At 34.3% G+C, this 15,357-nt stretch overlaps 1 protein-coding gene across 2 annotated transcripts in view; it reads left to right on the top strand.

Moving 5' to 3' along the window:
* Positions 1–15,073, top strand: part of LOC144845797 (proprotein convertase subtilisin/kexin type 4-like) — a 33,298-nt gene extending 18,225 nt beyond the window's left edge. For both annotated transcript variants that reach the window (XM_078703238.1, XM_078703239.1), the window contains exons 8-14: positions 5,548–5,720; positions 8,898–9,110; positions 9,290–9,390; positions 9,808–9,911; positions 10,457–10,574; positions 11,238–11,542; positions 11,940–15,073. In XM_078703238.1, the coding sequence (XP_078559364.1) occupies positions 5,548–5,720; positions 8,898–9,110; positions 9,290–9,390; positions 9,808–9,911; positions 10,457–10,574; positions 11,238–11,542; positions 11,940–13,411 (2,486 nt within the window). In that variant the 3' untranslated portion in view covers positions 13,412–15,073. The remainder of the gene's footprint in view (positions 1–5,547; positions 5,721–8,897; positions 9,111–9,289; positions 9,391–9,807; positions 9,912–10,456; positions 10,575–11,237; positions 11,543–11,939) is intronic.
* Positions 15,074–15,357: the final 284 nt, after the last annotated feature.

The raw sequence follows: 15,357 nt of genomic DNA, 5'->3' as shown, positions 1-15,357 counted from the left end.
CCACCAGCAACCAATGTTATATGATTTAGCACATTGTAAGCAATACCAAATGACCTATTACAGACTATCTGTACACTGCCTTGGCCCTGGCAGACCCCATCTAAAGTTCAACTAGAGACCCCATTTACCCCAAATATGGCCTAGCTTAGATATTGTAGATAACACCAGCAGCAAAAAAAAAACACCTAAAACAACATGTTTAATTGAATAAAGTTTAACTTTAATCGAACTAACACAAAACAATTGAAAATATATCACATCAATGACGATAAAATGACCATTACCATTCTAAAGGGAAAAATAGTTTTAAGAGTTTCACTTAAAACTTATATAATCCAAATATATATATAACAAGTACGGATTCGGGTAAATTTAACATTCCTGCTAGATTTGTGAGGATCTGGAATTCCTTGCCTTTGAATGTCAAAGATACATTCGTCTGTAACTCTTGCGACCTATTTTAAGAGAAAGCTTAGTAATCACCTTAATTCAAATTCAGGATTGTAGAAACTTAATCAAAAGTGATTTGATTAATTAATAGTTGGTAATTTTAAATGCTGTATATTATAATCTTAATCCTGTATTCATATTTATATATATAAATCCAAAGGCAAATAACTGAAAAAATGACAATGCTGTGGGTATCAGTGGCTGGATCTCAATGGAGATACAAAAAAAGCGAAAAGCTAAATCAAAAGGATAAAGTAAAACAGTCAGAAACGTTAGCAGAGCTTTCGGGCAACACTAGCCCTTTATCAGTGCAAGTGAAGGAATTTGGATAACGTCATAGTATAAGAACTGGTAAGTGCTGCCTGGGTGGACAGGAATAAAATAAATACAACAAAAGGAGACAGGGTGGAGTCTGAATAAGAGTAGAAAACAAAGAAGGTAGCTTGGTAGAGATATAAACAATTTTGGAATGAAACTCAAAAACAGCTTAAATGGTGGTTAATATTGAAACTTAAATTTTGGTAGTCATTGGAATAATTTTACCGACCTGGGAGTATGTTTCTAATGTTAAGTACAAAATGTTTTGTGGTTTTACGTTGTAATTCCCAGTGGTTTTCTTTGTCTTTGCGAGTTTTGTCGCTCCATTTGACATCATGGAATATTGCAATAACTCTGAAATTTGCAATCGAGTGACCAGCTGAATTAAAATGTTCGGCTACAGGTTGATCGAGCTTTAATGATCTGTGTTGTGTCATTCTCATACGGAGAGTGTTTTTTGTTTCTCCGACGTACTGTTTGCCACAAAAATTACAGTATATGAGATAAATGACGTTTTTGGTTAGACAATTAATTGATTGTCTTAGCCGAAAAATGCGGCCAGTTTGGTTACTCTTAAATTGTTCAGTAGAATCAACCAATGAACAAGTTTTGCAAGATTTGCCGCAAATTTTGTCTGTCATGAGAGTAAATTTCACTCTTAAATTTGGATCTGACTAATATATCACGAATGTTGGGAGGTCTACGAAATGCAATAATGGGTGGTTCCGGAAAAACAGTCCTGAGACATTCTGTGGACTGTAGAATGGGCATATGCTATAAGTAATAGTTCGTAATGGAGGCAACCTAGGGTGATAGGTTGTGACCAATGGCACTCTGGTCGAACTTGGCTGACGTGGTTTGTACGTCAGTGTTTGACATCGAGGAATATCTTTTGCTTTCTTTATAGCAGTTTCGATGTATTCCTTCTTGTAATTTCTATTCCGGAGATGTCCGGTTAGTTCTTCGGTACGATTCTAATTAATTAATAATTAATTAATATTGAGAAGAAAAAATTCCAAATTATCTTCACCATGGGTCCAGACCATGAAGATGTTGTCAATGTATCTAAATATATATTTTATGGCGATCCTGTTTTGGAGATGTCCGGTTAGTTCTTCGGTACGATTCTAATTAATTAATAATTAATTAATATTGAGAAGAAAAAATTCCAAATTATCTTCACCATGGGTCCAGACCATGAAGATGTTGTCAATGTATCTAAATATATATTTTATGGCGATCCTGTTTTGGTGTTTTTTCTTTACACTGTTGGATCTTGAATAAATAAAATAAAACCAAAAAAGTGGTTTATTAGGTTTGAGGGACAGAAATTTGGCCTCAAATTTTCCCATAAATAAATTTGCAAAAGATGCCGCCATTTTTGTGCCCATCGCTGTGTCATGAATTTGAAGGTAATGGTCATTTCCAAAAATAAAATTGTTGTAGGTTAAAATCAACATGACCAGTTCTCATAAATGAGCTTCAGTAGGCGTTTTGGCTGGAATTTGTTTGTAATTTAAAATACATGCGTCGGCTCCTTCTTCGTGAGGGATATTAGTATACAACGATGAAACATCTAATGTAGCCAGAACAGAATTATTATGTAAATTTTGAATTTGGTTAATTTTGCGGATAAAGTCCGTGGAGTCCTGAATGTATGAAGAGAGATCAGTCACATATGGTCTAAGTAAATCATCCCCATATTCAGAAATTTTCTCTGTAGCAGTGCCATTGCCCGAAATAATGGTTCTACCAGGACTGCCTGCTTTGTGGGTTTTAGGTAGGAAATAAAATCTGCCTGGAACTGTACCAAATGAGGTTCAATCTTAGGATCGATGGAGTGTTTTTTTACCATCACAGAAACAGATTTGGCCACCTTATCCGCAATTTCCGGGATGGGATCCGTTGTAAGTTTACGATATATAATGAAGAGGATTGTTTACCTGTCTTAAGTATTCCTCTTCATAAAATTTGATGTCCATAGCAACAGTGACAGAACCTTTATCAGCGATCAGCGGGTTTAATGATGATATCATTAGGCTGACGCAATGTGGCAACGGCCTGCCTCCTGCCTCTCTTGTTTTGAGACATTGTCACGTTTATCTGGACTCGGGACGTAGTTTTGTACATCCTCCTCAATAGCCTGGATAAATGTTTCTAAAGCTGGACAACGATTTTTAGGTGGATTCCAGGAACTTTTTGGTTTAAATTTGTTAACGTTGCCTTCGTTTTGCGTGGTGCTGCTGTCTGAATCACCAAAATATTCACGTAATCGTAATCTTCTGGAGAAAGACTCCATATCCAAAGATAGTTGTTGTGCGCCGACCTGCCTTGGTTTTGGCCAGAATTTAAGTCCTCAGGAAAGAAGTTTTTTCTCTCCATCGGAAAGTCGACAATTAATTTCAACAACTGAATCTTGTTATAAGTCCCAACGAACCTTCTGCAGGGTTTCCTAAAAGCCCTGAAGTCATCCGAAGGTAGAGTCATTTGTGTTGAAATGACCAAGTCTGCAGGTAGACCAAATTTGTGATGTCCCCTTCAGGCCATTACCGTTGATTGCTTACGGCAATCATTGGCGATAATCCTGAGTTTGTTTTGAAACTCAGAGATGCAGGATTCTAGAGTGAATTTCAACGTCAAACTCAGTGAGGATTTTGCGGCAATTGCCAATTTGGATCTCATTGAGTTGACAAGCATTTTTGTAAAAGATTATATTAATTTTGTTCAAGTACCTTTTTTAATAGATACAGTACTACATATCTACATAAATAAACTACATAAAAAAAAAATTATATATATATATAATTTTTTTTAAAATATTTTTTCGATCGAGATACGGTATTGTTCAGTCTATCTGAAGATCGTTTAACGTGAAACACTGTGATAGACGTCCGTGTTCCATCTACTTTATAAAAATATATATTCGCTCTTGATTCCAATTGAACACTCTTGCAGCCTAAACGCATCTATATAAATATATATATATATACAGGATTAAGATTATAATATACAGCATTTAAAATTACCCACTATTAATTAACCAAATCACTTTAGATTAAGTTAATACAATCCTGAATTTGAATTAAGGTGATTACTAAGCTTTCTCTTAAAATAGGTCCAAGAGTTACAGACGAATGTATCTTTGACATCCAAAGGCAAGGAATGCTAAATTTACCCGAATACATACTTGTTATATATATTTGGCTTATATAAGTTTTAAGTGAAACTCTTAAACTATTTTCCCTTTAGAATGGTAATGGTCATTTTATCGTCATTGATGTGATATATTTTCAATTGTTTTGTGTTAGTTCGATTAAAGTTAAACTTTATTCAATTAAACATGTTGTTTTAGGTGTTGTTTATGCTGCTGGTGCTGGTGATATCTACAATATCTAAGCTAGGCCATACTTGGGGTAAATGGTGTGACAAGTCGAACTTTAGAGGGGTCTGCCAGGGCCAAGGCAGTGTACAGATGGTCTGTAATAGGTCATTTGGTATTGCTTACTATGTGCTAAATCATATAACATTGGTTGCTGGTGGTATCTACAATATCTAAGCTGGGCTAGTTGGGGGAAGGGGGGTCTCTAGTCTAACTTTAGGGTGTCTGGCACTTGCGGTGCAGCAGACAATTAGTCTGTTGTTATCCATTTAGTATTGTATGAACACAACTTGTTCATTTGGCATTACTTTTGAGTGGTACCTCACTCATCTATGCTAACCCCATTTTAGGCCCTCCCTCGGGGGGTCTGGCGGGCCTTTTGCAGCAGAGAAAAAGTCTGTCGTTTGTGATACTGGTATAAGGATGCCAATGGGCATCCCATGGTGGTAAAATTAGGTGGTATCTCTCTCATCTAACCTGGGCCGATTTTTTAGCACGTTTCGGGGTCCCCCCGGTCTAGACGCAGCAGGGGGTACCCGGCAGACTCCCATTTTCATTGACTTCAAGTGACCCCCAACACACTTAAATAGTCAGATATTGGTACCTAGCTCATCTAACCAAATGTCTCTGGGCTGCCGGTCTATAATGATACCAAAAATCTCTACAGATTAATCTTAACCTAAATACAATGTGATACTATATACAAATAAAATTGGAGTGGAGTTGAGGCTTGGTGGTTATGATGCTTGGCTACCAATTCAAGGGTTCTGGGTTCAAATCCTGTCATATGTCAGGATTTTTCTAAAAATTACAATTCCACTCCCAAAGACTTGTAATAAGACTTGGTTTATGTAGAGCATCTTGTGTATGTTTGTCTTGTGAACAGGATTGCCACCTTTAAGAAGGATAGTGAATGAATTCGCTTATGGTTATCCTTGACAATTTGCCTAAATATATTAGAAAAGAAAAAAAAAGAAAAGAAAAAAAAAGTAATGATGTTTATGAGTTGAATGAAAAGAATATTTTTATTAAGCTCTGTGTACACTATCAAACTTCATGTGACAAAAAAAAGTGATATGCCCATATATAGACATGATGATATTTAGGCATATTACTACCATATTTGGGCACATCACACTTTTTTGTCAAACTTGAATTAATTGCAAAGTCTAGGCCATTCAAAAAAGCATTGCTCCGATTTAAAAGTAGAGCAGCAGTAGATGGCACATCCCACAAATTGATATGCAACGTCAGTCAATAGGCCTACAATAGAACCTTTAATTAGAACCTTTACAATGCAATAAGAACCAAATAATGCATGGCATGTGATGTATATTAACCAATCATATGGCAGGAATAGGTAGTTTTATAGATAATAGTTGCTTACCTGTTTTTTATAGGTGTACGGATGCTTGATGGTGATGTGACAGATATAGTGGAAGCGCGTTCACTGGCACATCAACCTCAACACGTAGACATCTACAGTGCTAGCTGGGGTCCAGATGATGATGGCAAAACGGTTGATGGCCCTGGCAAATTAGCGCGTCAAGCATTTAAAGATGGAGCCATGAAGGTAAAATTTTATGACAATTTCTATTGAAATTTTAATATAAAATAGCAAGCCTTGTTTGGCTTGCTATTTTTATTATTATTTTTAATGAATTGTTTGAGAGCTTGTTAACGAAACAAATTTCCTTTTGGACCAATAAATTTCTGTATTCTGTATTCTGGTGTTCACTGAAAGTCCAATTCCCTACGTTTTTTAGATTTAATTATTATTTATTTAATCTAATTATCTCATTATTTTTGCAAAACGTCAAAAATTGTACTTGTAGGGAATGGGTCTTTAAACGTTCTGCACCAAGTTATTTAAGAGATTTACTTTCTATATGGGGTGTAACTCGCAGTACACGTTATAGTACTAGTGATGTTAGCCATTCCACAAAGGAAAGGCATTTGCTGATCGCTCGTTTTCCTTTGGTGGACCGAGAATTTGGAACAATTTGCCAAGTTACATTAAACATTTGAATGACTATTATCAGTTTAAAAACATTGAAAGACTTTTTACCAAATGTTATGGCGGTATGTGAAGCGCTGCTGATTATCAGTTTACCATAGCAATGGGTGCTATATAAATGTTACTGTTAAAATGGCAAAAAAACGATGTTAAAAAGTTATTGAAATTTATTGAAAAAAGAACTCTTTTCTGTTGTTGTTTTTTTTCTGTAAAAAGTAAAATATTTTTAATGTGTCATATGATATGACAGACAACAGGATCTATGAGGTCATAATAAACCACAAGGAAATACTGCAAACAGCATCATCCAAGAATTATGATGTCACTATGCTTTCGTATTTAGGACATTCTGTTTTATGTAGTAACAATGTTGTTTTTTTCCCCTGGAAGAATTGCGTTTTGTGTTAATAACTTCCAGTAAGTATCGATTATATTGAAAATGAAACCCTGCTGGGTGGCATGATTGCATTTTGGGTTTTAAGAGATTTTTTTTTTTTAAATATACATATTATGTAACATGACCTGTTAGAATAGTATTCTTTTACTTTGGGTTTGTAGGGGAAATTTTCATACAATTTTTTCTTTTATATTGTTTAAAAAATCCATTTTTAGATATTGTAAAGATCAAAAAATATGTCATCTCTACTCTCTTGTTTACGGACCAATAAAATGTTGGTATTAAACGTTTATAACATATATTGATATAACTATAATTATTGAAAACTAACTATAAGAATCATTGGTATTACTAACTATGGTTTAATATAACAGTAATTATTTACATTATTTTTTTTATATTAATTTGACATAATACAATTTATTATAAATATATTATTACTACTTTTTCATTTGTTGTTCATTTTATATATTGGCGCCAGTATAGGTGTTTTTTTGTAAATGCTCTACCATAAAGAATGTTTGGAAAGAAATAAGTTATTATGTTGAAGTCCCCTACTGTGAATGTGATGAATGAAGGAATTTTATTTACAGATGCCATGTCACGAAAGTTTTGAAATTAAATTCAAATTGATTCAGAAAATGTCCTATGAAAATCCTACACTACATCTACAAGAGTAACAGAGCATGACTAGAGTTGTGAAAGCTTGTGTGACTACTGCAAAGCCAATTCAAGGAATCCAAACCGTGCACCGATGCGGAACATACAATATTTATAATTAACCCAAATTCAAGCATTGAATTAATTGGCAAAGCATCTTGTAAAATGACATAGAAGAACAGAAGAAACTGCAAAAAAAAAAAACCTCCCTAGATAATGTGTTTGTATGTAAAGTTTGCGGTACACCATGTAAAAAAGAACTGTTAAAGCTTCTCAAAGTGTTTATGAATATGCTTTGATCATCCTTGGTCTGCAGCTAGTTTCATAAATAATCCCACCCAACTTAAGTTATATTCCCATTTCCTGAACTACCTGCACTTTCACTCCTGAGAACAATCAAAACATATTGATTGAAACAGCTTTTGGTCATTGAAACCTTAAAATAATATATTACCAAAGTTTCTTTCAAATAAAAGATCAAATAATAATTTAATTGTGGTGTGCTACTGTAGGTGGGGACAGCCATGATACCTCCATGGGATAACAAGTCTTCCACCTAAAGCTTTTTTGATGGCATTCCATCCAGCTTTAATTTCAACAACGTACCGACATTAAGCAACTTCAGAATACCTTCAATACATTTTGACACCTACCCAGACACTGTATATGAATATTTGTATTTTTGTGGGAGTTTGTACATAATATAATGTAATATTAATAAATGTATTATATGAATCTGAAACATGATCTGTTTTTAAACATTATGCTACCACATTTCTTGGTTTCCTGAAGGGATATGTATGGTATTTTGCTTTCGGTCAGGATGTAAACATTAATAACAGCATGTCATCTAGCATATGGTGGTATAAAGTATTACCATATGTCTGTATAGGTTATGGATTTTTATGTAGTATTTATGATTTATGTATTTTTTTAAATATTTTGATTTTGAATTGAAATAATTCTACTTATTTTTTGGTATATAAATAGTGGATGATTATGAGTTGAATATGGTTTTATATATAAAGTTTGCAGTACACCATATGTGTAGATCTGAAAATAAACTGTTGAGCTTCTCGACATTTCGATTAAAATACTTCTTATCGTCCTCCGGGGTTCCTCATTCTCACTCCTGAGGACGATCAAAGTATTTATGTGTTGTGTACCGCAAACTTTATATAAACATATTGATTTCGCCATGCAAACCTTCAAACAATTGAATAGGGTTTCTATTCAATAAGGAGGAGTAAAATTGAATGGAACAGTCAGGCTTCAACAAATACAAATATTCTAACCATACAACAAATAAAAACACCTACTGTTTAAAATAGTAAACTTCTATTTAATTAATACACCACATTCATCTTGAATTTAATATAAAAATACCTGTAGTAGGATTTTGGTTGTGGAGTTGAGTAGTTATAATATAGACAGCATATTTATACTGTAATATAGACAGCACGCTTTTCCCCCACCCATTCCTGGAAAACTTGCATGTTTCTTATCAAGCAAAGCATCACTGATGAACCTATCAACAAGTTGACATGAGTGTTAATTGATGTTTTACAATATGGCAAAAATACAGTAGTATAAGTTGTGTAGATCTGTATCAATCTAGGTTTGCCTTTTAGATAATTATTATGATTATTTAATTACCATACATGTTTTGTTTTCAGGGACGAGGTGGTCTAGGTTCGATTTTTGTATGGGCATCTGGAAACGGAGGGAGGATGGAAGATAGTTGTAACTGCGATGGATATACCAACACCATCTATACATTATCGGTCAGCAGCGTGTCTGAGAACGGAAAAGTTCCATGGTATTCAGAGAGATGTGCATCAACGCTGGCGACAACTTATAGTAGTGGTAGCACTAGAGAAAAACAAGTGGTAATTCTTTGGCTAAATATTTGTTACCATAAATTTAATTATTTTTTAAATATATTTTAATATGTTACTAACTGCTTAAAGTTACTGTAATAGATTAATTTTGACATAATCCCTTAAATGAACAACTAATATACAACATTGAAACCTTATTAATTTATTTTTCTTGATGTATTTTACAGGTAACTGTTGATCTTCGAAAGGGATGTACAAAACAACACAGTGGGACATCAGCCTCTGCTCCACTTGCTGCTGCTATCTGTGCTCTGGCATTAGAAGCCAAGTAAGTTGTCGCTTACTTCTAGATTGATTAAATGTTAAGCTGTATCTACACTATCAAATATGCTAGTGATATGCCCAAATATGGTAGGGATATGCCCAAATATGGTAGTGATATGCCCAAATATGGTAGTGACATCCTGTCCATATATGGGCACATCACATTTTGTTGCCACATGGAGTTTGATAGTATAGACAGAGTTTAATACTTGTTAAATTTAAGTTCATTTTTTTTTTACTTTCACGTTTTATTTTGTTTGCTTGTTTATATTTGCATAATCTAGTACCAAAGATTATTTAGCATATGTATAAACCAATCAGTGTAGTCTGCATTAAACACATGTATGTCATGCTTCATTGCTTCTCAGTCTATGGTACTGCCCCATGCTATCATTAAATATCACTTATTTAATTTTTGCAGCCCTAATCTGACATGGCGTGACCTGCAACACATTGTGGTTAATACTGCCAGGCCAGAACATCTTGACGAATCTGACTGGATAACAAATGGAGCTGGATTTAAAGGTATTTTATTAGTCAATTAAGGAATTTTAATCCTATGTATTTGTATACTGTTGCTTTCTTTCCTTGTGTTGCATCAAAGTGGAAACTAAGAATTAAAGTGGGCCACCATGACTTTCTATGTTTCTCTTTTCAAAAGAGGAGGCTACACCTATTTGAATTTGTTATTTATTTATACTTGTTAACCTCTTCAGTCAAAGACTGGTCTCACAGAGGGCCCAGTTATGATCAGTGGCTGTGTGTGCACTAGTACACCGGGGTAACCCCCTACTCGTCTCAAAAGATTCTTTTAAAGTGCACATGAGCTAGATGTGAACACTGGACCTACGGTTTATAGTCCTTTTCTGACTTGTTCTACCACCAGAACCATTGAGCGAGTGAGCCTCGAACCCTTGCCAATGTTATGGCTACGTAATTACAGTTCCACTGTCTTAACCGCTCGACCACTCACTCGCACAGAACAGCACTGCACTATCATATCATATTTATACCAAATAGGAGAAATAAAGTTCTGTATTTTCAAAGTATATTATTCATTCGGTTTTCAGTAAGTCATTCATATGGATTTGGATTGATGGATGCTTCAGCTATGGTAGATTTAGCCTTAAGGTGGCCAACTGTACCTCCTATGAAAACATGTAGTAAGGCTGTTGTCTCACAACGCAAGTAAGTGTTACTCTTATATTATCAGATAAACTATTGGTAAAATATATGTAGTTTTTATGCTTAAATGTAAATGTGAGCAAAATAAGCTTATCATATTAACACTCATGTAATTTTGAGCACTACCAAGGTTTAAGTGTTAATGTTAATTTGGGCCAGTGAAGTGGTGTTCTGTCCTTAACCAGACCCACTGTATACATTTCCATTTGATTAGTAATACTGTGGGTATAGCAATGTGCTCAATGAGATGAACTGTGTTTACCTCATTGGATAATGTTGTTAGTTTGATACTTTATTACACTGTAGCCCTAGTAAGAATAGTTTCAGTGCTCTTATATTATATAGGACTTAAGATCTGCATACAGTATGTATGTTGTTTCAGCTACACCTAACATTTGCCAGAACTGTGTCAAAGATTCGAGTGAAGAAACACTTACCAATGTCCCTGTATGGCCACAATAAATTACACAAACCAACAGTGGTGTTGGTAGTCTATGAGTGCTAGCTTTCTTAGTTCGTCTTATCAGTATTTCTTTATTATACTGTTTGTAAATTAATATGAATATATTTTCCTTCATAAATTAAATTTTTTGCACTCAAATTACAATTATTACATTCCTGAATTTGAAGCTTTGTCCTCAACTTATTTATTTTTTATATTATCAGACAAATCAAGGGAAAGCTATTGTTGGACCATATAAGTGACGGTTGTGCAGGAACCTCTGAGAAATTGAATTACTTAGAGAAAGTCCATGCAGTGTTATCTATAACGTTCCCTCGGCGCGGTGACCTGGTTATCCACCTCACGTCTCCAATGGGTACATCTGCGATGCTACTGCCTAAGAGACCACATGATGCATCAGGAGTTGGCTTTTCTAACTGGGAGTTTATGAGCACTCATACATGGGGAGAACAACCTCAAGGAAAATGGACATTGCAGATCGAAAACAAAGGAAGCTCATATAATACCGGTAGGCATTCATATCAAAACTGTTTTTCTACTACATTTAAATAGCCCTGGATTATTTAACAGTACCAGTTTTGTTTTATTAATACAATAGAAAATCATTATTCATTAATACTACAATCTGAAATCATTTGTAGTTGATACCTTAATTAGTAGAAAATCCTTTGATTTGATTTTCTTTTCAATCTAAGGGTCCTGGGTTCAATTCCACTCCCAAAGACTTGTAATCTCTAAAGTCTTTGTTTATGTAGAGCATCTTGTGTTTATGTTTGTCGTGTGAACAGGAGAGCCACCTTTGAGACAAGGACTGTGATTGAGTTCACTTGTGGTTATCCTTGGCAATTTGCCTAAAATTGAATAAAACAAAATAAAAATAAATCAAATATTTCTTTTTGTTTCAGGTTTCTTGACATCTTGGACATTAAAATTATATGGCACAGAAACGGTAAATGAACCACTTAGCGAACCAATTGCAGCACAGAAAACCACTAAACCATATGAACCAACCACAGAACCAGTAAAACCAACCACTGAACCAGTAAAACCAACCACTGAACCAGTAAAACCAACCACTAAACCAGTAAAACCAACCACTAAAACATCACAGTCAACCACTAAAGTAACTTTCACTGAGAGTATAACAAGCGAAAAACTAAGTAGTCAACAAACGACCAATCAAACAAACCCTACCACTGAAAAAACTACAGGTGTGGAAAGAACAACTATTAAGCCAATATCTACCACTGAGAAAAAGTATACGACCGAGAAATTAACCACAAAACCAAATCCTAGCACTAAAGAACAAATACCAACTACCAACAGAAAAATGACTGACGCACCACCAAACAAGACAGATTATGACTGTACTGAAGGTTACTACAGAGAACGAGAAGGAACCTGTAATTTATGCCATCCATCATGTCACACATGTATTGCAGAAGGTACAGAAGGATGCTTAGAGGTAAAAGATGTTCCAGAATGTAGACCCGTTATAAATGGTGAAGTGGTCACTGGTAGCTACTTGGATGTGTCAACTTGGCAATGCAGGACTTGTCTTGAAGGTTGTTTAAAATGTAACAACTATGAAAGTTGTTTAGACGAAGCAGCAGCAACCACTCCAGAAGTCGCTGCCTGTTCTCAAGGATTCTTTTTGGAAATGGCCAGCAACATTTGTAAACAATGCCATTCAGATTGTACAACATGCACCGGGCCAAACCCATTTGATTGTATTTTAATGAAATCAACAACAATTGACAACTGCCCTGATGGAACATATCTTGATCATGGTCTAGGAATCTGTCAACACTGCCACCAACGATGTTTCACCTGTTACGGTGGAGAAGAAACTAATTGTTTACAAGAACGTCCAACAACCAAACCATGTCCAGAAGGCAAATATAGAGCAGCAATTAAAGAACCTTGGGAGACTGGATTCAAAGAATCTTGTTTGCCTTGTCACAAAGAGTGTTCCTCGTGTTTAGGTGCCGGTGTCAATGGATGCACGAGTAGACGCGATGAGTCTAGTAAGTGTCAAAACGGCTTTTTTCTGAAGGACACATGGTGTGAAGAGTGTCATGAGTCTTGCTCTACATGCTATGGCGGGATGCAGACAGAGTGTATTGAATGCAGTAAAGATTACACCAAACGTGATACAGTTTGCGTTCTTTTATCTCTTCCTCTTCAAAACAACGCATACGTAAAAGTTGTCGGCGTAGTTTCAATCCTAATAGTTATATGCGTTTCGTTAGCATTTTGTATATTTTTCAAACTCAGAAGAAATGAAACTGCGTTTAAAGATGTTCGGTATCAAAAATTAGGAGAAAATGATATTTTGCAGCAAAGAGTTTTCGAAGATGCAAATTATTCTATGTAATTATTTTTATAATGAAATTATTTTTTCAAAAAAAAATATATTTATATGATATGATAATTTTTTAATTAATTTTGAAAATATTGGACAATCTCGTTAGGTTTCATTAGATGAATTAAGTGTATGATATTAAATTGAGAATTGTGGCGAATCTTCTGTGTTACTTTGCGTATCCATCTGTTTGTTTCTTGGCGCATACGTGGAGTAAGCCTATCTTACTCCACAATGACGTTTCCACTACAAATACAATCTTTTGGATTAATTACCTGGGGAAATTACTCCATAAGTCGGTTGTAGCATAACAACCAAAACGGCAGAACATTCTCAATCTCAGACTTTTATCCTTTTGAAAATAAATGGTGTACTTCAAACCTGACGTTACTAGTGTTTTTTCACCATATTATGATTCATTTTTTTTTCAAACTTTGGTTTCAATTTTAAATGCCTTTTTCTGGATATTTTTACTGCCTATTTCTGAAAATATTTTATAGACATTAATAAATTTTCTAAACGAAAGTAGTACACATGATTTTGTGAGTCCACTTAGTCATTCTAGTATTCATGACAACCACTGTACACAAAACATAAGTTGTTGACTTTTGTCAAAGTTTGTCCACAAAATGTCTTCCAATGTACAGTATCTTGTCGGTAAAACTCTTTAAAACAAGTTTAAAATATATTAGTTTTATAATTTTCAAATGTATTATACTATCGATACATGCAATAGAGTCCTATAAGTGACATGATAATACTAATAATAATACTGTGTTTTATGGAAGTAAAATATGTAAGAATATATCTTCAACAAATACGTTTTTATATTCCTGCCTCGTATATATGAAATTATCTTAATATTATAAATTGGCAGTGTAAACTTCAGTATTGAAGAAGAATTGCACATTTAGATGTAGTGTAATTACCTTTACTACTATGTTATGTATTAGTTTACGTTACTTTGATACAACATGTATGAACACCAACCAGATCTATAGGAGTTCCATATGTGTACATGATACTTTTTTTGTATTCATATACAGTATTATTGCTAATTTTATTGTAATTTTTATTGGGTTTTTTTCATTAAAGGACAGTACTTTCCAATCAACTTTTGTAATTAATGTAAGATAACATTTATCTAAAAATATAAGATAAAACAACTCAAATTGCCAATTTAAAAATAAAGTTCTATTTTATTTTGAGGTATATCTATATAATATAAAGTAGTGGTACATAATAATAGGAGTTATAATGCCTGTAAGTAGTTATGATACAAAATAAACAAACGAACAAATATATATATATATATATATAAATAAATAAAATAAATTAAAAGCATAATTTGCTGCTAACTTGATATTAAATCTGGTTTTCTATTAATCCAGTTTATGGAAGTCAGGTGGTAGGCAATATGCAAATGAAGCAAGTCCACTGGTACAGGTTAATGATTGATTTAAGTGAGTTGACCAATCGTAAGTGATAGTTCGGACGATCCAAGCCTCCTAATTGGTCAAATTATTTGCAGTTCTCTCACGGCATTGCGTTGGGTCTAACAGGGAGCCAAGCTTAAGTTAAAATGGAGATTGAAATGGTGTGAACAAATTACAAACACCTCTCCAACAAAAGTAAGTTAAGTTGAAAGTTTCAGATCGTTACTGAAAAAGTAAATGTATTACTTCGGTAGTCGGAAATGTATAGCTTACTAATGTGTAAACTTAGGGTTGTTGGAAGGAAGGTAGCTTAAAGATTGTAGGCCTAATGTAATTTGTTTTTACTGACCACGATAAGAAAAACAATGTTTAGGACATTTTGGACTTGTCTCTGGACACCAATATTCCTTTCACATCGGCTAGCAAATCTCCAGATTTTACGCACACAGGGCCACGCGCACATATGCGTTCTGTATGGTGTGCACAATTATGTGTGAAAACTCTGGATTTTTGGTAGGCGAT

Source organism: Antedon bifida, chromosome 6 (genome assembly GCF_963402885.1).
Source record: "Antedon bifida chromosome 6, ecAntBifi1.1, whole genome shotgun sequence".
In the NCBI taxonomy this organism is placed as follows: Eukaryota; Metazoa; Echinodermata; class Crinoidea; order Comatulida; family Antedonidae; genus Antedon; species Antedon bifida.
This window is presented reverse-complemented; position numbering and strand designations above follow the sequence as displayed.